The sequence below is a fragment of the Haliaeetus albicilla genome, chromosome 4 (genome assembly GCF_947461875.1).
Source record: "Haliaeetus albicilla chromosome 4, bHalAlb1.1, whole genome shotgun sequence".
NCBI lineage: Eukaryota > Metazoa > Chordata > Aves > Accipitriformes > Accipitridae > Haliaeetus > Haliaeetus albicilla.
Window position 1 is genome coordinate 1,829,365 of NC_091486.1, and position 21,682 is coordinate 1,851,046.

Below are 21,682 nucleotides of genomic sequence, written 5' to 3' on the forward strand. Positions count from 1 at the left end.
ACTTTCTGGCAAAGGTAATTCTGAAAGGCTTTTCTTTGCCCATCCCCTGCCTTACCTGGAAGTGTTTTGCAAAGCTGCGCTGTGACTGCTGTCCCTGAGTTGGCTCTCCCTTTATCTGCCTGTTGCGCACAATCAGGGGTATGCAGGACTGGAATTCTGTCCACTTCATCATGTCTCTCAGACAAGTTTGAAACCATTACATCCACTTGTGAAAGCTTTTTTTTTTTTTGCTTTTTTTTTTTAAACTTTTCATGAAGACCACAGAAGCTATTAGAGCTGAGCAAATAACCCATTGCAAGTAATTTATTCAATTTGTTCTGTTTCAGCTTCATTTAAAATTTTTCTAGAGGTTTTGTTACAGTCCGTGGTTTGAGCAATTAAATGAAAGAGGTCAGGAATGATCACGGGAATTCAGGACATACTCTTAGATCATTTTTGACTCAGTGTGCACAGTCATCAACTTTATTTTCTAGGCAATAAAAGCACGCATTTCAAGTGCAAATCGTCATAACCAAATACTTGGGTTCAATGTCCAAAAATGTGTATTTCAGAAATATGTTCTAATATTTGCCTTAAATATGAAACAACGCAGTAACATCTGTAAACACAAGGTCAACAGGCTATTTGCAGAAAACAAACAGAGGAAACTTAAAAAGCAGGTATATTTTGAATTACTGAATGTTGAAAAGAAGATACAAATGAGTTTTCTCAGCTCTGATAACTACACCGCACCATTAAGGACAGGTCAGATTTTGGTCTTCTCTACCCTGAACAGTGGTGCCAAAAGCATCTGACATGCGTTCTCTGATACTGCAGTGAAATCTTAGGTATTAAGCATTATTATCTACATAAACAAGTACACAGTAGAGTCAATTAGCATAGTACTCTTGATTTGCTCTCCTTACCTTACAGGCAAGGTCCTGTCTCCTTTCCTCCTGTCCATCTCTCTCTGGGGAACCGGATACCAGCGAAAGTTAAGTTTCCAGTTAAACCCTCCATAAGTCATATCAGATCCAGCCATGTATTCAAATGTGTCATCGCTGATCACATCAATGATTGGGCAGACAACAGTTTTCCTGTAAGAAAAAAATTGGCTTTTTTTAAACAAAATATTTTTTCATGTTAGTATGCTGAATATTGCACCTATTTTGAGGCTTCTCTGCATTTACCACTGCTCCATGCAGGTTTTCTCTCCCAGGAACGAGGCTGTGCAAAATTCCCCTTTTCTGCTGTCCGCAGCTTTTTGGACACACTTGACTCCTCGCTGAGCTCCCAAGAGCTGAAAGCTGCCAACACCCAACCCTGCCCGGGACTCCCGCTCCGCCGCCAAATCCTCTCTGAACGACAGGAGCGACTGCCGCATGCTTCACCCCAGCAGCACAAACTACACTGTATCGATAAATTCTCCTCCTTGTTCTTTACATGACACAGAGTCTTCCTGCACACCTTTCCGAGACTGTCAGGACAAACACAACAGAGACTATTTTTGCTTGTGGCTGCGGGGCTCGAGCAGTGCTGATTTTATCACGTGTGCATGCATGTCTCGTGGAGAACCTGCAAGGCGTTTCATAAATGAGAACAAATCCCATCTCCCATGTGTGCACTTAGGCAGGCTGCTGCTGCCCACGCATGTGCGGCTGCTCCTCCATCGAGCAGAGCAAGGACCTCGGCTGCTGCAACCCTTCCAGGGAGGACAGCATAGTTTGGGGGTCTCACTCGCAGGGCCTTTATGCACTTAGGCGCAAAAAAAAGGGAAAATTGATTGCAGCACCTAACGCAAAAGAAAAAAAAAAAAGGAAAAAAAGAAGAGAGGAAAAAAAAGAGTGCAAATTTCAGAGCATATTGGAAGTCACACAGACAAGAAGCTGTGCCTGGTGAAAAAAAAAAAGGGAGAAAGATGGCCATCAGGGTGGGGGACACCCAGACCTTGTCAAAGTAAATGGCACAAGTTGCTGTCATTACTGGCATTATTAGTCTTACTGTCAGCAACAGAAATCCTGCTGTAAGAACCAAAAGCTTATTGTATACTTATTTAGAAATTAGATTTTGATACAAATATTAGAGAATACCCTCCTGATATATTAAAAAAAAAAAACAAACAACCCAAACCCACAAATCTTCATTTTCAGACCAATGAATTGTTTTCATTTCTATTTTTTAGCAGCACAGTGAAACCAAGGAATGGCCTGGAGGCAGGTCCGTGCCCCTGGGGTCAGGAGAGCCACCCTTACCTGTCCTCCTTTATCCTGGCCAGCAGCGGCTCGAGCCAGCCCAGGGTGCACTCACAGTGTGCGTCCAGGAATGTTATCACCTGCCCTTTAGAGGCTGCTGCCCCTCGGAGCCGCGCGCGGATCAGTCCTGACCTCTGCTCCATCCGAATGATTTTTATGGAGACTTCCAGGTTTTTCACATAATTCTCTAACGAGGCCTTCAGAAACTCTGCCAAAGATAATTGGGGGAAAAAAAAAAACACAACAAAAAAAAACCAGAAGCAAAACATTATTTTAGCTAGGTTCAGCAACTACCAAGGACTCCAAATATAACCGCAGAGCTTATGCGTCATGCTCGGCCCTCCAAGGACTGCCATGCACGATTGCTGCCATAACACGGGAAACGCATTTTGACATATTTAGTGTTTTTCTGAAGACTGAGAGCTGAGCTATGGAGGTTCACACTGGCACTCTGTTCAGTGCAGCCGCACAGAAAACAGCCCGTACATATGCACGCATCTGCCAGAGCATCTCATGAAAATATCACAGAAATTTTAAATAAGTCATGATCAGTTTTCTTGAAATAAGCCAGCAAGCAATAGTGAGTGCAAAATGATTACACTTTTGCTAATTTGTCTATGGTTAAATACAAATCCATCTATTTTTGATGAATTTCACCATTTGAGCCCTTTAGGAATCCAAAACTTTGCTTTTAGGAAAAATTGTAGTTACTTGGGCTAAAGTCTTCCTCTACCTTCTGGCACAGAGAAACAGTAAGCCTACTCATTTTCTGAAGCAGAGAAATCCAAGAGAGTAATTAGACTTAAATTAATGCTACATGGGGCAGAGATAAAGGACGGCTTAGCTTGCATCCTCTGTCCCTTGAACAGTTGCAGCTATGTGTTGTATTTGCCATTATATACATTTGGCTACTGCAGGAAAATTTATCATTCCATTGATTCCATTTATAGAATGTAATGTGATTCCTTTTCCAGGTAATATCAGTTCCGCATACAGACAGTTTTCTTCCTAAACCCTAGGTTTTAAATAAAAAAAAAAAAAAAAAAAAAGGAAGAAAAAAAGCCAAGACCAAAAGAAATTAACCACAAATACAAGAAATACAAGGAAATTGGCTCAGTGTGGATATTCAGGAAAGTCTGAGACACAGAACAGGACGGGGGTGAGAGACAGCAAGAGAGAGACAGAGAGAGATGTGAAAAAGGACAGTCTTGTACAGTAATATGAAATGATAAGCCACAGTGCAAAAAAAGCACTCATGAAATTTGGGATGGGAGCACCGTACGTACGACTTACAACCTGATAAACAACCTTCGCCTCTGTTACTACCTGTAAGGATACTTCGGCTCTGCCCACACCTACTAGAGTCCGTTTGCTGCTGGCCCCAGCAGCGGTGGGAGATGCTTGGCGAGAGATGCGGGTCCGGTTCAGCACCGACAAAAGGGAGCCGCTCTTCACAACCCCTTCTGCTAGGTCCTCAAACATGACGCTAAAACAACACATGGAATGGGGCTCCTCTCTCCCAAAACCTACCTCTCTCACTGGCATCATCCACCAGGATGATTTCTGAAAGCAGGCGGTGCGGTGAGCGATTTATAACGCTGTACACGGTCCGAAGCAGAGTACTCCACGCTTCATTGTGAAACACAATAACTACACTTGTGTTGGGGAGTTCGTCAGGGTAGACTTTTGTCTTGCAACTGCCAAAAAACACAGGAAAAAAAAAAAAACAAAAACAGAAGGAAAGAGGAGTTAATCCTTAAGAAAAATCTTAAAGAGCTCTAGCAGTGGGACAGCCTGGAAAAGGGGTTTCAAGCCTGTCAAGCAGGATACATTTCAAACCAGTTACTGATCTCTTCAAGCTCCCAAGCCAGAAGCCCAAAGGCAGAGGGAATTTCAAATCCTCTTTTCCTGCTAAGAAAAGATGGCAGAGTATCCAGAGGAATGCATACTGCTGTATTCACAGCTCCCTCGGACTCCAGCTCTCCTCAGTCCTGCTTGGTATGCCGAGAAATCAGCATCCAGCGGCCTCAGCCTCAACGTGTCCTGACATCGCCAACAGAAAACCCTTAGCTGCACGCAGGACACAGGGCAATTAATAGAAAGTGTATCGAGCAGTTACAGTCAGGTCACATAAGTCTTTTATTGTGACAAATCCCAAATTCTATAGTTTAAAGTACACAGGTCTCCGAGACTTTCCCATCTTTGGTCGTTTCTTAAGAAGAAGAAAAAAATTACACTCCATGTGCCCATTCAATGGAAGAATGAGAGGTCAATAATTTCAGCTGGTTTTGGAAAATGTAGCAATTGAGAAACAGATAGCAAATGTTGCTGATTTTGCAGAAGCACATTAAAGCTGTTTGCTTATCACAAAAGACAACCCAAAATTCTGCATATTTGTTCCAGATCTTGGACACGTTTCAAAAATACAACACGTCTACATCAACCTGTCAACACAGGTCAAGTCATGCCACTTAAGCACACCTAATAAGTGTTTTTAACCTTTATGACTTAAAATAATTTCCACTTTTTTTGCTGTTTTACTATTGTATGATTTTCTGGCTCTACTGTTCCCACTGTGACCCTGTTCAAGAAAGCTCTTCCAGAAGAGCATGTATGTACTTTCTTCGGCAGCGGCACACACACACTACTGAATTAAACTGCATGTAAAGTGCGAAGAAATTATGCATAGCTTTTTAGCGCTTCTTCTGTGTAATACCAGAAATTTGAAGCTTCCCTAAAAAATTCTATATTACGGAGTTATTCATTAGCACCTACATACCCTATATTCTCTGACTGTGACACAGGCTCAGAATATCACTTTTGTCTGTGTTATTTGAAGTATCAATCAGTCCCAGTGCAGTACTTGTTCAGGAGTAGCCTCCTCCTCACAGAAAACTTCTGTATCAAGGGCCAAGAGAACAAATGAATAAGGTCCCTGAAGAAAAGTCAGCTTGTCCATACAGTTTCTTTCTTGAACATCATCTACCATAACAAAACTCTCTTTAACCTTTTCTTCTGCCTCACTGACATTTTAAAAAAATAGATAAAACAACATTGTGACCACGGCTTTCAAAGTACAAAGTGAGGAGAGAATACAGAAAAATACAGAATATCACTGATTTCTATGGTACAGGTAAAAGGTTCACGGTATGTGTGTATGTGAGTATATATATATATATATATATAGGTCATTGGTCACTAGATCTGACAATAGAAAGTCCAGTGCTTTTTTATATATATATATATACACACACACACACACACAGACACACACCAGTCTTGACATCATTTTGATGATGACCACTGAAGTTTGCTGGTAGCCATCCCACCTTCACAATTTCAGCAATCTAATTAATGATACAACTATCCATCAATTACAATTTAGATTCAGAGCTCAGACAAACAAATAAAAGTCCTTCACTAATTATCATCCACAACGACACCCTCTGTTTACCCAGGGGTGTCTAAAGGAGCATAAGCCCAGCAGGACAGCTTGTCCAAAAAAGGACATTTTGAATTTATTTGTTTTCAAGGCACAGTAAAAGTTTTCCTCGCACATGTAATTGCCCTTGGAAGGCATCTCGTGTCAGCCCTGGTGTATGAAAGTCAGATATCAAAGACTTAAAAACAGGCTGTAGTACAAAGCTCAGTGCTGTTTATATTCAGGGTTGTTTTCCAGAGCTTAACATCATACTTCAAGCTGCATACAAAGCTGGAATAAATTCTGCTTGTCCCATATTTCACAACAGTTATTTTAATTACATTTAAAACAGATGCAATCTTGAAAATTGGAAAAGAACTACTACATAACATTATGTTTAAAAATATTCAGAAATGCACGTCAGTAGTGAAATGAGACAAGAAGGAAAGGGTATTCCCTTGTCTGCAGTTTAACACCAATTTTGTAGAGCAAATGGAATATTAAGGAACAGAATGTTTATTATCACGTACTATTTGCCAGGATCTTCAGTACCTTAACTGTCATTGTTATTATTCTCCAAGGTATCTTACGGTACCCAGAGAAGCTAAGGGCTAGACGAGCTGAGGACACTCATGAAGAGGTCGTGTGTCCTATGTTTTACAGCAGACAGACCAATCTAAATTATCATAAATCTGGTCATAAAAATCCATGAACAGCATCCTAGGGTGCATCAAACACAGCAAGACCAGCCAGTCAAAAGAGGGGATGATCCCGCTGTATTTAGCGTTGGTGCAGCCTCACCTCGAGTGCTGTGTGTGGTTCTGGCCCCACCATTTAAGAAGGATGTAAAGGTCCCTGAATGTGTCGAGGGGAGGGCAACCAAGCTGGTGACAGGGCTGGAAGGCATGTCCTCTGAGGAGCAGCTGAGGACTTTGGGCTTGTCTAGTTTGGAGAGAAGGAGGCTGAGGGGAGACCGCATCGCGCTCTGCAGCTTCCCGAGGAGGGGACATGGAGAGGGAGGTGCTGAGCTCTTCTCCCTGGGATCCAGGGACAGGACACCGGGAAAGGGTTCAAAGCTGCACCAGGGGAGGTTTAGGCTGGACAGTAGGAAGCATTTCTGTAGCGAGAGGGTGGTCAAACACCGGAACAGGCTTCCTGGAGAGGTGGTCGAAGACCCAAGCCTGTCAGTGTTTAAGGGGCATTTGGACAATGCCCTCGATAACACGCTTTAACTTTTGGTCAGCCCTGAAGAGGTCAGGCAGTTGGACTAGATGATCGTTATAGGTCCCTTCCAACTGAAATAGTCTATTCTACTCTATTAAGGACCAAATTTTTAAAAAGCCACTGCTCTGGAGTTGGCAAACTGTGCACAGACAAGAAATCATTAGAGTTTGTTAAGTGATGAGTGTGTAACACAGCCGACTGGTCATTGGGATGACTTGAGTCCAGAACCATCACTCCCATGGTGAAAACATTCATCGCTTGAATTAAACAAAAAACATCCTTAGCTTCTTCACACAACTGTTAAAGACCTGACATCAGACAGCTGCCACTTTATTTCCCACTGATGAGGCACACTGCTCCATTTACACACGTGCTGTTGTCCCGGGTCCTATTTCAGCATTTCATAGAATCATAGAACCCTAGAATGGTTTGGGTTGGAAGGGACCTTAAAGATCATCTCATTCCAACCCCCCTGCCATGGGCAGCGACATCTTCCACTAGACCAGGTTGCTCAAAGCCCCATCCAGCCTGACCTTGAACACTGCCAGGGATGGGGCATCCACAACCTCTCTGGGCAACCTGTTCCCTCAGTGCCTCACCACACTCATCATAAAAAATTTCTTCCTTATATCCAGTCTGAATCTACCCTCTTTTAATTTAAAACCGTTACCCCTTGTCCTCTCACTACCTGCCCTTGTAGAAAGTCCCTCTCCAGCTTTCCTGTAGCCCCCCCCTTAGGTACTGGCAGGCTGCTATAAGGTCTCCCCAGAGCCTTCTCTTCTCCAGGCTGAACAACCCCAACTCTCTCAGCCTGTCTTCATAGAAGAGGTGCTCCAGCCCTAGCAAACAGCAACAGCACTGCTCCATGGGGAACCTGCCATGTCCAGCTCAGTAAAGATGACAGAGATGAAGTAAGGAGGCAAGCAGGAGATACAGAGACTGAAATACTGACTGGCGTGAGGCTAAGACTGTTCTGGATGGAAGGTTATGCTTTTAGCAACATGCCTTTGTTCCCTGGCAAAAGTGAGACATTGATTAGTTTTCACTAAACTCACTGAAAGCAATTTTCATGAGTATTTGATTCACTTTAAAAGTTAAACAACAAAGATCAGTAATAATGCAATCGTACAGTGGGTGTATAATCACTATTCTTGCTCTTAAAGTAATTCCCATTGCCATTTACAAGATGCGCAATGGAAAACAATCACAGTCCGCACAAATGTGACTAATTTGTACCCTGCTCCCCGCCTCACTCCTAGCTGTGTATCGCCACGCTCTGATCCTGATGCTCATTACATCTCTTCGCGGGCTGATTCACCTCACTAAGATGCCCCCAAGCCCACCTCTTGGCCAGTTTTTCTGCACGGTCAGTGAACGAATGCAGCGCACAGATGGCCAGGGAGGTGCTAGAGATGGTGCAAGACCAGCAGAAAAGGGCTTGGTCGGGAGAGACCCGGTGTACCGAAACCTCCCCTGTCCAGCCACAGTGAGCTGTTGCGAGCCGACGGCCGCTCACACTCCCCTCCTTTCCCTCAACGATGGCAGCAACGAATTCAGAGCTTTCTGCTATAGATCAGCTCTTGAATCCCTGCAACCCCACTATGTCCAAGAGTACCTACCCAGGGACCATCTTCTGGACCGGGTATCTTGGTGGAGCGCATCCTATGAGAGGGGTAGCATCTTAGGGATTTGGGCTCCTGGGATTAGTGCCCCGTGTCCTTCCCAGGGAAGGCTCAGTCATCGCCGATTTCCATTCTGCCCTTGCAGCACACCTCTAATGGTGTTTCAGCCCCAAACAGACAGCCGCCTAACACCCTGCTCACTTGAAAGTGTTTATAAGTGCACCGAAGATAAAAACCTTTCACGTCCCTTTACTGAAATGATGACGGTGACTCACGCTGCATTTTTTCTAATTCAAAAATACACCACGCGCTGAAGAAGTGATAAATAAGTCATCTGCTACTCACACGCTATCAAGCACAAGGACTCCCTCTCTGCCACCCCTGCACTATTTACAATGCATACTGATTGTTCAACGTACACTGACACTGGAAATACTTTCCCAGAAACATTGGTTTTTCTCATGCAGGCATCAGATGTTACTTTATGAATACACATGAAGTAAATACAGCTGTTTAAATGTGAGAAAAACACATTTTCCAAGATCAATAACATGGAAACGGAGTGACACTCTACCTATTTACCATCCTTCTCATTGGCTGTGTGCAAATTATATGAGCGTGAAGGGTTGCACTGTGATTTTATCCCTTCCAGAGCTGCACTGAAGCTCTCATGGAAGGAACGCAAGGCAAAAGATCATGCATGAAAACAAAGTATTTAGAGGGAAAAAAAAGAGACTATAACTATTATATACAATTTATAATGTAGTATTTTTTATATTATGCATTTGGGAACATATAGAACTGTGTTAAATATTTGTGGTTTATATGACTTGAGGGATTTTCATGACTGTTTAGTCATTACCTTTTATTGCTTTGCTTTAGGGAAAATACAAAAGATTAACACCCATAAAGAAAAGGCTGGTAACGCAGATCACTGGTATGGTTCCTCTGCGTGACCAGGTTTACTGTACACCCCAGTGCCAACAGGGCACTGGAAACCAGTCTGTTGCAGGACTGGTACTTTTGCCGCGGAGCAGTCACTGGTGTGTGTGCAAAGGCACGCAGCCTCTGCGCCTGCAAGGCAGAACGACGTGTCTTTGGGGCTTTGCTCCCACACGCAGCGAGGCAAGGCAGGTGTGTTGTAGAGGAGGTTCACAGCCAAGTTCAGATAAGGGAAACATGGAACAGCTCCATCTCTGCTTTTAATTCATATTTATGTTCTGATGAATATTAGCTGTGCAACAGTGGCAGTATACTTATTCAGGTATCTAACGTATATAGGTTTATATGTATTTATATAAGCATGTATATACCTAATTTACCCACACATACATAAAAACCTACATATATGCCAGCATGAAACCTTAACTTATCTCTGTAGCATAGTAAGGTCTCTCTCCTCACAGAAAGGTTATTTACTATTTATGATGAACAATGTTCTTGAATATACTGATGCAACACTACGTTCCACTGGAATCATGATTTCCAGCATTATAAAGTATCTATGACTGTGCAAAGGCATTAATATGTGCAGTAAGTAGATAACACCTGAAAGAAATGTAAGCAAGCTCCTCACTTCTTCTTTGCCTTACTGACACGTAATTTCTTTTTGCGCTTGTTTCTGTTTTGCTTCTTAGCTCCTTCCTGTCTCTTTCCCCGTTGAATTCCTGCATTTTATAATTAGTCCCGTTTAAAAACCTGCTATGTCTTATCACAACCTGCTGCTGTATTTCTCTCCAGCTAATATGACAATCTTGAATATTACCTGCTACCTCATTAACTCTCAGCTGTGAGCTGAACGGTACGCCAGGAGGTGATTCGGGAAAGCTGCTGGGCACCGCAGAAGTTTTCCGTCAGCCCCAAAGGCAGTACTGCTGGGGAGCAGGGCACGCACCTACCTCTTTCTATTTGCAGTTCACCACAGCAGTGATCCTACTGCATCCCATTTCCTGAGCACTGATGACTAACATCAGCTAATGCAACCGCAAACCGTCCGTCAGGCCAAGGCAGCCCCTATCCCTCACATCTACACCCTGCATCCACCGTTATTGGTTAGACATGGTACAGGGTCATTGCTCAAAAATTGAAAGCAGTACAAAGACATGAGAAAAACTCACTCCTAATTTCACAGTAATGCACATAAAAACCCATACCAAAGAGTGGCGCAAGCAGAAGTGATGGATTTATCATTATGCAGCCAGATCTTCTGCAAAAGGGCCTGTTAAAAATGACAACGCTGCAGTTAAGCAAACTGTCAAAACATCAGAAATTATAAAGTGAATTAAATCATTAAATTAATCTTTTTACAGGTGTGGTTACCTTCCAGTGAACTTTATACCTTGCATTTGTTTTACTGTCTTAATTTACCATCACGTCCACACGTGTTATTTTTGAAGAACGATCAAAAATATTGTACACAAAATGGACGGGTTCACGTTTAAACAGCTTACCACACATACTAAACCGACTCCATGTATGCAAACGTGTTCTTATTTGGAATAATACCTCACATGCCAACTCTTAGGCAAATGTTTACCAGTTCTCAAATGAGCTGAGGGAAACTCAAGTATTTACAGGACAACTTCAACGCTAATATTTTTAACATGGGGCTCTCGGTCGCCGGAGGCTGAGGCTGGGGAGGGCAGCTGCTGAAGGCAGGCTGCTGCAGGAGCGCCTGTGCCAACAGCAGGAATCGAAGGCAACCTCGGCGGGAGTGAGGGAGCAGTAGATCTTGGACAACCTTAACTATGCCTTGATGCCTCCGAGTTCAGGGATTTCATTGTGAAAGCTGTCCCCGCAACAAAGCGCTCCAGCTCAGCTATACAAAACTGTCAAGGGCCTTCCAGAAGTTCATGATTGTGTATTGATTAGTGCCGCAGAAGTCTTCTCAGAAAAGGAAGCAGAGGGATGACCTGAAAGGATCGACAGTTTCAACAGACAGAGACTGGACAAGGGTAGACCCTGCGGCACCATTGGTAATTGCCTGTCACCACCCTTCATCCTTCTTCCCCCTCCCAGCACCTTCCCAATGAAAACAGATTAAAAACATTCTGAAACTGCTTACCATGATAGACTACTTCTCGCTTATTTTGGTGTTTAAATCTTGCAGCTGATGGCTGGTGTGGCTTAGCTGCTTTGTAAAGGTACATTTTCTGTAGCTTATTGCTCCCACTGCAATGAAGCACTTAAAAAACCTAGACTGCCAATTCAAGAAAAGCACCTTTCCCTCTCAAAAGGCCCCACAGCATCCTGCAGCAATGCCGGTTTTGCCATATGAAGGACCGCAGCTCAAGGCTGAAGAAGCAGCCGTCCCCAGGACCTTGCAGCGTGCTGCCTCCACGCAGCCACGTACCTTCCTGCCTCGGGAAGCATTTCTTCAGCAGTCTGATAGTTCCTGACCTGCTGGATGTCTTCAAGAAATGCCCAGTAACAGCCCGAGATGTTCCCATCAGCACCAATCACCAACGCTGGCATCTTGGGCATCTATCCCTGTGTTCACTGACAGCATTTCTCCAGCATCACCCCATAGCTTTGTTGTTGCAAGAGCTGAAATTCAGGCATACCTCTTGTTACTATGAAATGCAGACAACCTGAAATCTGCCATTTCTTGTCATCCCCCATGTCAGTACCCCTGGGAGCAAGTCAGCACGTGTGGTCTCGATGCTGAGGTATTACTCACCGTTGCGGAGATGAATTCATCGCTGCTTAGCAAAGTTGGAAGCCAGTCATGTTTCTTTATCTCCTTCTAGACCTGAAACATGCCACCATCGCGTTCAGATGCCTCACAAGATGCCAGATAATATCAGTGCATATTGATTTCATGCCAAGGCACATTATGATGCTTTATTCTATGCTAATAGCACATAACAAATGTTATTTGTGCTCTGCTGTACCTGGCTTTCAAGAGCGCACTTGTATATCGCATTATTCCGGTGGGATAGAGCTGGTATCCACAGAAATACTCCAAGTATTTCCATCTTCCTCTAATCTTGAACAGGATTTAAAAACATAAGGAAAGGTGCACTTAACTTAAAAAAAAAAAATTCCAGCAAAACAACAGCTTATTCAATGTTCAGCAGTAATAGAAGAACATTTCTGGCTTCCCTCTACAAAGAATGGCAACCAAAACCCCCACCTCTCTTTGCTAAAGCGGTTTTGAAACACCAAGTACCTCAGGGGAAGCCAAATGCAGCACTGGCGTAACTCCAGCCATCAGAGCTGCTAAAACATCCTACAGACCTCTCCAAAGCCAGGCCTTTGGCCAGAACTTTCACAGAAAACTACATTTAGAGAATGCTTCCATATCACAAACTTGCCCTTCAAAACTGTTAACTGTGCCATGTGCAGATCGCCACCGCTCCTTTTCAGGTTTTGGGTTTGCTTTCGAAAAATCACACGTTGGAGTGTAAGTTAACTACCCCCAGTAAGCAAAAATTTATTTCTAGAGTAAGTGATAACTCTTGTACTACGAGAATCTTATTGCCTGAAATAGTCTCCTCCTCATCTAGTTTAAATAAAATCTGTAAGTTACTTAGGGAAATTGAAAGTGTGAAAATTAAATATATGGTACAGTATTATGAACAGAAGAAAAGACTGTCCAAGTGTTTGAATTTACGGAAATTGAAAGTGCAAAAATTAAATATATGGTACAGTATTATGAACAGAAGAAAAGACTGTCCGAGTGTTTGAATTCCCTGCCAGAACAGCATTAATTTAAGCTTGATCTGTTGTGTCTCCGCCTTGCCACATGCAACTCTCAGCTCTGCAGGAGCTGCAGAAGAGTCTGTGTCTGACGGCTCTATGGAGAACTATTGCTCTCAACCCAGAGAGATAATGCATTATACTGTAATAGATACTGCTGCAGCATTTCAATGCACACAGCTTTAAAGTCTACTTTAATAAATTTACTTAAATTGCAGCAGTTCATATTTTGAACTGAAATGTATGCAAATGAAAGGTAAATAGAAAATAATTGAACAGGAATTTATTTCACTTAGAGGAAAGTCGAACTGTGCCAGAACTGCATCTACATTGTCTTACTAAATTTTATTGTATCAAAATACTCCAAAGCTAACCAATTTTTATATCCAGCAGATGATGAATGTGAATATGTCTTATGAAAATTGTTCTCTGGTGTTTCATTACAGAGCATAAACAGGTTTGCAGTTTGTAGGAGCAAAGACCCTTCACTCACACCTTCAGCTATCACTGTTCATAAAGCTTCAGGAATTGCCTTGAATATCAACTCTTTCTTGGGGATTTTCAACTCCAAACTTCATTTTAATATTTTAGAAGTTACTTCAGCAGTCATTTACTAAACGCTCGAAGTTTCTTTCATGTTTGATGAACACCACAATAATACAGCACAGTATTATTAAAAGCAAACAACACAGCATAGAGGGGACTATTATTCAGAAGACTATACTAGAGGCCCCTTTGTACTTTCTCCACTTTTTCCAACAAAAATCAAAGATCTGTAGTGGAAATTACAGTTCAGATCAGATCAGGCTTTCTTGGATGGTTTTCAATCATTAATTTTGTTCCATTTCCACTGCCATTTTTCATTATATCATTGCTGAATCTTCTTTGAAACCCACCAAGCTCACGTCAAACTCCCCCTACTTGTTAAAATATTTTGAAATATTTGAAGTATTAACTTTGAATCCCCAAAATCTCTTATTCATATCTGCAATAAAGGATATAAAAAACAAAGAAATCATTTTCACATGCTACTGCTTTCACATAGCTCTGGAGCCCCCAGCTAAGGGGTGAAATTCTGCATCACACAAAGTAAAGATAAGAGCAATGGCACACTTTCGTGCCGCAGTTGCTTAGTTCTTCAGCGTTTGCTTATAGGTATAAAACACGTCTCCATGCTGTGCTTGGCAAAGCAGGTAGCCAATGTGCTGGATTCAGAGCTTCCTCCCAAAACTAAATTCCCGGTAAGAAACCAACTGCAACTAATCAGCCAAAGGCTCAGCAACCCACCAGTCCTCCGTGGGCTCCCAGGCAAATCACTGCTCCCGCACCCTCCTCCCACACACGCACCCACCGTCTGAATGAACGGCCAGCTCCTTTTGTAAATTCACGAGGATTAGTACTGTACTATAAGGCAAGTCAAGAGCAGTAAGTCAGTACACTTCTGGAAATCTCCAAATACAGTTTTCAAAACTCAAAGTGCTTTTTTCCAGCCTGCACACACTACCACATAAATTACCGGGAAATTACTCCTTTTAATTGTGTTCTTACTTGCAACAATAATGCGTAAATTTTTAGAGTTTATGGGATAAGGTAGAGAGTAGCCAATTTCTCTGAATGAGTGCACATAACCAAGTTGGGGGACAGCTTCCATCAGGGAGGACATAAAACAGGAGCATGAGTTACCCGTACAGGCTTATTTCCTGGCGTTCTCATGACTATTTCAGATTACTCCTTTGCAACAAAGTGAATTTTCTCTATGTGCCACAATCAGTTTCAAAAAACAAGACCATACTGTCAGCAGAGAGGGACAGATACCCCAAAAGAGAAGTTGCCCAGTGTTACATCCACCATGACCAGATGCAGCAGAACAGATGCCCACCTGGGTGGTGGCCAGAGCTACTACTGCAGGGCCAGGACTGCCTCGGACAGATGCTTTTAATGGGTCCTTAACTTCTGCTTGGCATTAGTGGGAGACACCCCGTGATGCTGAGGCCATCTATGTACCTGCTGATAAAAGCTGAACCAAGGATCTTTATTGCTTTGACTGTTTAATGCACAGCTGCCTGCAGAAATGAACTTATATTAATGATTTGGTTGTAGAACCATCATCTAAGAGGCTGCATGGCTGAGATGGCATTTGCTTGTTTCACTGCCCATCCTCTTAAAAAAAAAAAAGCATAATGACATCGTTTAATCGTTAAGGACACTTGTTTTAGTAAAAAAAACTATGATTAGTTTTTCTTGCTGCTGAATATAATTTTGCAGGCTCTTCTCACTTCTCAATTGAATCTAGAGGCTCATTCCCACATTTCCCTTACAGGCACGTATAAAAGCTGAACTTTGTTCCCTGCAACAACTGGTTGGGCCAACAGCAGCGATCACAGTAACCATCCATTTGTGAGCCTTGACTTGCCAAGCAAAGGGGACAGCTCTACATGAAGGAAGCAATTTCATGCTTGAACAGCCTTGCACTATTAAATCAGAAAATTGAGTTACAGCCACTTCACAGAGTGGACTCTGCTGCCAGCAAGGGTCAGGATCAGCCTGTGGGTACACAGGGGAACTGTCCTGGGACAAGCTGCTGAAGTAAAGGCAGAACTGATACAAAACTGATTTACCTGAAATATCCATCCTTTCTGTTTCAGTACTACATAATTTCCTAAAGCGCATACCACACGAGGACTAAATGCCTACCAGTTTGTCATGCCCAACCGGCAACTGAAGTGCCATGCAACCTGTCACTGTTACATTATTTAGGGTATTTACAGAAAAAACTAGAAACGTGCTTATCCTTGCAATGTGGATAACCTTGACATACTTTAAAAATGTGAAATAGCCATACGTTTTTAAAAGATAAGTAAGCCGTGCAGATCAAAATCTTCAATTAAGCACTCCCACCATCCCCATTTTCAAAGGTCTGAGGGAAAAGCTGCAATGCCAGCTGTCCTGCAGGCTCTCTGGGAGAAGATATGATGGGAAGGAGGTGAGGTCCCATCAGGACTGGCTTCCAAGGCAGCCTGAAAATTCGTTACTAGAAAAAAAAATGCGAACAATACCTGCCAAATAACACTGAGGTTGTCCGTTCTCTTATATGAACTGTTTAAGCATTTACTAGTATTCAAAGTCACTTGAAGCCATAAATAAAGGAAATGAAAATATCTTCTTTAGATCATTTTTTCTATAAATAAAATAATTCTTGATACTTAGTAGAGTGGTATTTTGAGGGCCTCTCTGATAAGGCCACTATCCCAAGCTGAAAGCAGTGCTGCCAGGAACTGAAATTTGTTTTCAACTATTTTAACACTAAGTAAGGAGCTGACTTCGATTTTACAATCACATCCCCTCATATTAACTGCCTTACTCCAAAGCAGACTGCAGTCCACATGAAACAGTGTGTCAACAAGAAGGTTTATCTTTCTGGAAATCAAACTCTTTGGAAGTTCTCTGAACAAAGGACATCTTCAAAGATTCACGTGTATCAATGTCTTCACAAAAATGCCAGTCCTAAGTACAAAGAACTAACTAGGTCAACAGCCAAAACCACTTATACAACCTCCAGATGCAATCCCTTCTCCCTAGCAGCATTTCTGCTCCTTTGGTACACCTCCAGATGTAGAGAAGTTTAATCCATTTTCAGATTAACAAGAGTAAGCCAATTCCACTTAAATGAGTTGTATAAATATACCTCTACTGAGCATTCACATTTTCTTCTCTTCTTACACATGGGTGCTTTGCTGATGATGTCTGAATCAAAAATCTTCCCTTCGTATCTGTGGCTGTTCTGTCACATACAGCAGGCTTCACTTGGCACGCACTTCTATAGCGATAATATTCTTACCCATGCATTGCTCATTCCTAGTTAAAACCACAAAACTAACGGCCGATCTGATAAAGTAATTTGAAGAACAGCATTTTTTGCTGAACAGTAACAGTGTAAAGCAAAGCAAGCCCGCTGGTCTTTCTTGACCATGGCTCCTGGGAGCAATTCAAAGTCCATCTGCGAGAACACGCTCCAACAGCTCTCGAGTGCTGGGCAGAGACCAGAGGCTTCCTCGCATTGATTACCCTCTATCAAAGCTATGACACCAGCGCATTTTTAATTTTAGGGGCAATCCTGCGTGTAAGAATCTCGTCGCAGTTGCTATTGCTTTGGCAGTATGGGGAAACAGAGTTCAACAATTAGAAAGAAGTTAATAAGACAGCAAGCTAGCAAAGAAAGGGCTGTAAGCGTGCTTGAGTTACGTTATTAGGCTTCCAATGGGCATGGCCACAATATAAGTAAGGAATAAAACAACTGGTAAAGTTATTGTGGTCCATTATAGTTGCCTTTAGAAACACCAGCTACCAAATCATTAGAAAAGATATCGTAAGTGGAATTTCCCCACATACACCAAGATGCTCCACAGTGACGGCACATTTTGCAAATGCCAACTTAAGTTTATCTGGAAATGTGACCCAAAAGATCTCCTCTCCTTTCCTGAGCTTAGCTAAGCTAATTTGAATTGAGGCGTACCCTCAAGAGAGGTCCTGCCTCTGCTCCAGCTAGGCGTGTGAACAGGGACTGTCATTACACAGCTACAACAGTGCTGAAAGGGAGGATGGAATCAAAGCCCAACATCTACGGGGAAAAACAGCAGCAAAGGGGAAATAGCAACAAACTTTAATTGTTCCTTTTGTTATATGAACGTACAAATGAAAGACTCACAAAACCAGTTTAGAAGCCATCTGTTGCCTCATGAATGTATTTTTCTCATTGCTGGAGAATTACTTTTCTTTTTTAAATCTTAACAGTCTTTAGCTAATTTATACATTGGGAATTGGCTTTGATCTTACACAGACTACCTGTATGTACTTTCTCTCCCTACTTTCAGTCACCCTGGGTGATTTTTCTCCCCCTAAACAAGGTGGAATAATTTCTAAACTGTTATTTCAAAGTAATTTCTAGCCAAAACTAATTACTGATTTCTCCCTGAGCTTACTCTTTCTCCCTGAGCTTACTTATAGATTCTCTATGCGTAACTGTATATACTCAGAAAAATCTTAAAAAATAAATTAGCTTTTAATTATATGAAGCTGTAAGCAGATAAATCGGGCAACAAAGGAACTCTTATGTACATCATCCACCATGACTTAGAGCTGGAAAAAAAACCTAATACAACACTTTCTGGTGCAAGGCAAATGGATTAGATGTGAACGGCAGAAAATAAAACAATTTACCCTCCCTTATCAGGGCTAAATTGCATGAAGAACAAATAGTGGTCTCGCCAAAAAAAATCTAATCAAAGCTTCCTGCCCTGTAACATGGAGTTCGAGGCACTAAAGGATTTTCACAGGCAGTGATTGCTGCTTCTACACTACTTCTTTCAGAGCTTTTTTTCCCCCACCCTAGGACCACTCATTCAGGTTTTTGCTTTGAAGAAGCCAACACACAACTACGGCACTGAGTTTAAGCCATGATTACTGTTTAGAAAACTGTAATATGAGTTTGTTTCTGATCAGAAATGTATGCTCATAACCACGTAACACACACACACACAAACACAACGCAACAGCTAACTTCAACCTAAATTTCAATTCTAAGAAAATCCAATTATAATGGTTCAGTAATTTGTAGAATAGCACTTGCAACCTTATTCATCAAGAAAAGATTGAAGATGGATTTCTTCCCTTGCTGGAGAAAATACTTAGAAATAAAATTAAACATTTCTATGTTGAATTAAATTGGGTTTAGGGTTTAATCAATAGCTACTTCAAATTAGACCTGACACTGATTAAAATCTTCATGTTGACCATTACCAGCAGAACTCAGGCAATTGAGGGACATTCTCTGGTAGACAACACTAGACATAATGGGCAGCAAGTTAAACTGTTAGTGTGACAGTCACATTCATTAGCTGGAATTAAAATATCAACACAGAAGCAGAGATGCAATGGGATTCAGTCATACTGTTTCATTACAGCACACGGGAGGTGGATTTTGTGGTCTCCTGATTAGAGAATTCATTCCCACAGAAGTCAGAGCAAACTCTTATTGACCTCACGGAGGTCAGGACTTCACATCAGGTCTATTCACAAACATTCCTGTTTGGGAGAAGGACGAGACAAAAGACAGACGCCTTATTTCACAAAACTGTAAAGGGAATTTCTCATTAGCCAGCAACCAAGTCAGCCTTCCCTGTCTTCCTGCAACTCATAAAATGAAACTTTTTTTTAGAAATCTAACATCTTTCCTTAGGAAAAAGATCTCCCTCATCTTACAAAGGCAAGTACTGTGGTTGCAGTGTAAATCCAGAATTAGCTCACAGTCATCAAACATTTAAGCAGAAACAGAGAGTCACAAAAGGTTTCAGGAGTTCTTTCGTCTGCTAATGTGAAAAAAATTAAGATTCCCTCAGGTTTATTTTCCCTCTTAAATACGTGTTTCTTATTTAGACTCTTGTGACACTTACACCACCCCCTCCATTTGCCACAGCACTGCTTTGATTGTTTGGAGGCACAACAGCAGCAACGATCCCAAACAGCGAGAGCTCTCTTACTCTCTGCCGCTGTGGGATGTGAGTACCAAGCAGCGGAGGGGAGTGAAAAGGACTGACGAGCATCTTCGATCCTTACTCCAAGTTTGTACGCTGTAGATTGACTCCCAGAAGTACACGCAAAGTGCTATGTAGACAGCAGCAGCCCTGGCAAAGCAAGTGAAATCTGTACACCCACATCAGGAGGTCGGGATAAAATTGCCTGCATGAATAAAAAGGACAGCAAGGAACAAAGAGGGAAGAGGAATGAGGAAGGCCAGAACAGGAACAGAATGGAAATATATTTATTTTATATATATTATATATGTATAAAATTAATCCATAATATATGTATACACATCCCACAGCAATGAAAAAGCTATTCTGTCAGTGTACTACTTCCCTTTCACTGCCCTTTTCCCAATGACTTTGCCAATGAACGTACGGTCGCAAAACTGAAGAATTAATTTCTAGAATGAGAAATTACAACAAGGCTCTTCTTTTTCTAGGGCTGTTTGTTTCTTATCAGAATTCTTATATCTATTTGTAGATATTCATTTGTGACATGGACATAATCTTATAACACACAAATCTAATTCTTGTAGGCAGAGGGAAAGGCATTGGGAAATCTCACCAGGAGATGACACTTTGCATTTAGGGTTAAATCACAGCTGGAAATCATAAAACCTTCTAAACACAGGACTAATGGGTAAGCTGAGGTTTTATTTTCATTGAAGACAGGGTGTGGGAAGTCAGACACCACATCACTTTCTGTTTTAAGCCTATACTTGACACCACCAGGAGCAGGAAGAGGACATCACTGAGAAAAAGGCATTCAGCTGCTTTTCCAACATCTCAATTTTAAAGGAGCCCAAGACTGAAAGTCGCCACATCTGTCAGGGACATCTCATGCAAGACAGAGAAGAGGAGCAATGCTCAGGACTGCTGCCGGTAGCTGTGACTCCCCTCCGCCCCCGGAGACCCCCAACACAAGCCTGATGGCACATGAGCCCTTAATTGCTTGCGCAGGAAGCCGGAACGGAGACTGCGACTTAATGGCATGGCATACGCTCAGAGAAATGCGAAAACACCACTTACACGCAGCAAAATGTTGACATGTGATAGATACAATAAAAAGGTCAAGTCATGCCAGGAGTTAATTAGTCCTGTACAAATGCCCTTCACTCCTTTAATCCCCTGGCATCGTTACAGAAATGGAGAACAGCTTGGCCATTTCCCAGCGCCCAATCTGCAAATAACTCAGTGACAATGTGGAGCTCCATGGGACTGATCCCATCCTGCTCCCCTTCTGCTACTGCCCTGCAATGAGTCAACCTTGCCCTGACGACCTTCCAGCAAAGTTTCATCTCTCTGGCCTCAAGTTTTCTGCTCCATTTAGTGCAGCTGCTTCACAGCCAATACACTGATTTAATACATTTACACCTTGATAACATTGATCTTTCCATCAGCTCATGATTACCCGTTACACAGCAGTGTCCGCAGCTACACAGGTTATTGTGAATTTCCCACTAGACAGCACGTCCAGCAAGAACATTTTTTATTTTCTTTTCTTCTATTCACCTACTTTTGCCGCAGAAAACTTCCTGGCCTCTGAAAGAGAAGCTTGCATTTATAATGTGAAAGACGCAAAGAGTTAGACACCCAGTGCAAATCAGATGCCTCTGTCCCCCATGTCAATAAAAACGTGTCTTTGTCATACACTAAATACATTAACCATAAAATCATATTCTTCCTTAATAGCAAAGCATTATAAACTGGCTTTCAGAACAATTTAATACTGCCTAAAGACAGAATATGTACAGAAAGCATCTGTCTGAAGAGGAAAATGAGAAAAGAAAATTATTTTTTTTCTAAATCCCATAATACTTTCTGTCCTTTCAACAAAGGATATGAAACTTCTGCTCATCAAGAAAATGCATTTAGACAGCTTTCCCTCCATATTAAATAGCT

The 21,682-nt window shown here is 42.1% G+C and overlaps 1 protein-coding gene across 6 annotated transcripts in view; it reads right to left on the reverse strand.

Moving 5' to 3' along the window:
- GALNT13 (polypeptide N-acetylgalactosaminyltransferase 13) overlaps positions 1–21,682 on the reverse strand; it is a 154,372-nt gene that overhangs the window by 65,708 nt on the left and 66,982 nt on the right. For all 6 annotated transcript variants that reach the window (XR_011324246.1, XR_011324244.1, XR_011324243.1 and 3 more), the window contains exons 5-7: positions 3,762–3,928; positions 2,232–2,439; positions 906–1,076 (exon numbers count right to left, since the gene is read on the reverse strand). Coding sequence is in view for 2 of the 6 variants with exons in the window: in XM_069780621.1 (XP_069636722.1) it covers positions 906–1,076; positions 2,232–2,439; positions 3,762–3,928 (546 nt within the window). In the remaining 4 variants the exon portion in view is untranslated. The remainder of the gene's footprint in view (positions 1–905; positions 1,077–2,231; positions 2,440–3,761; positions 3,929–21,682) is intronic.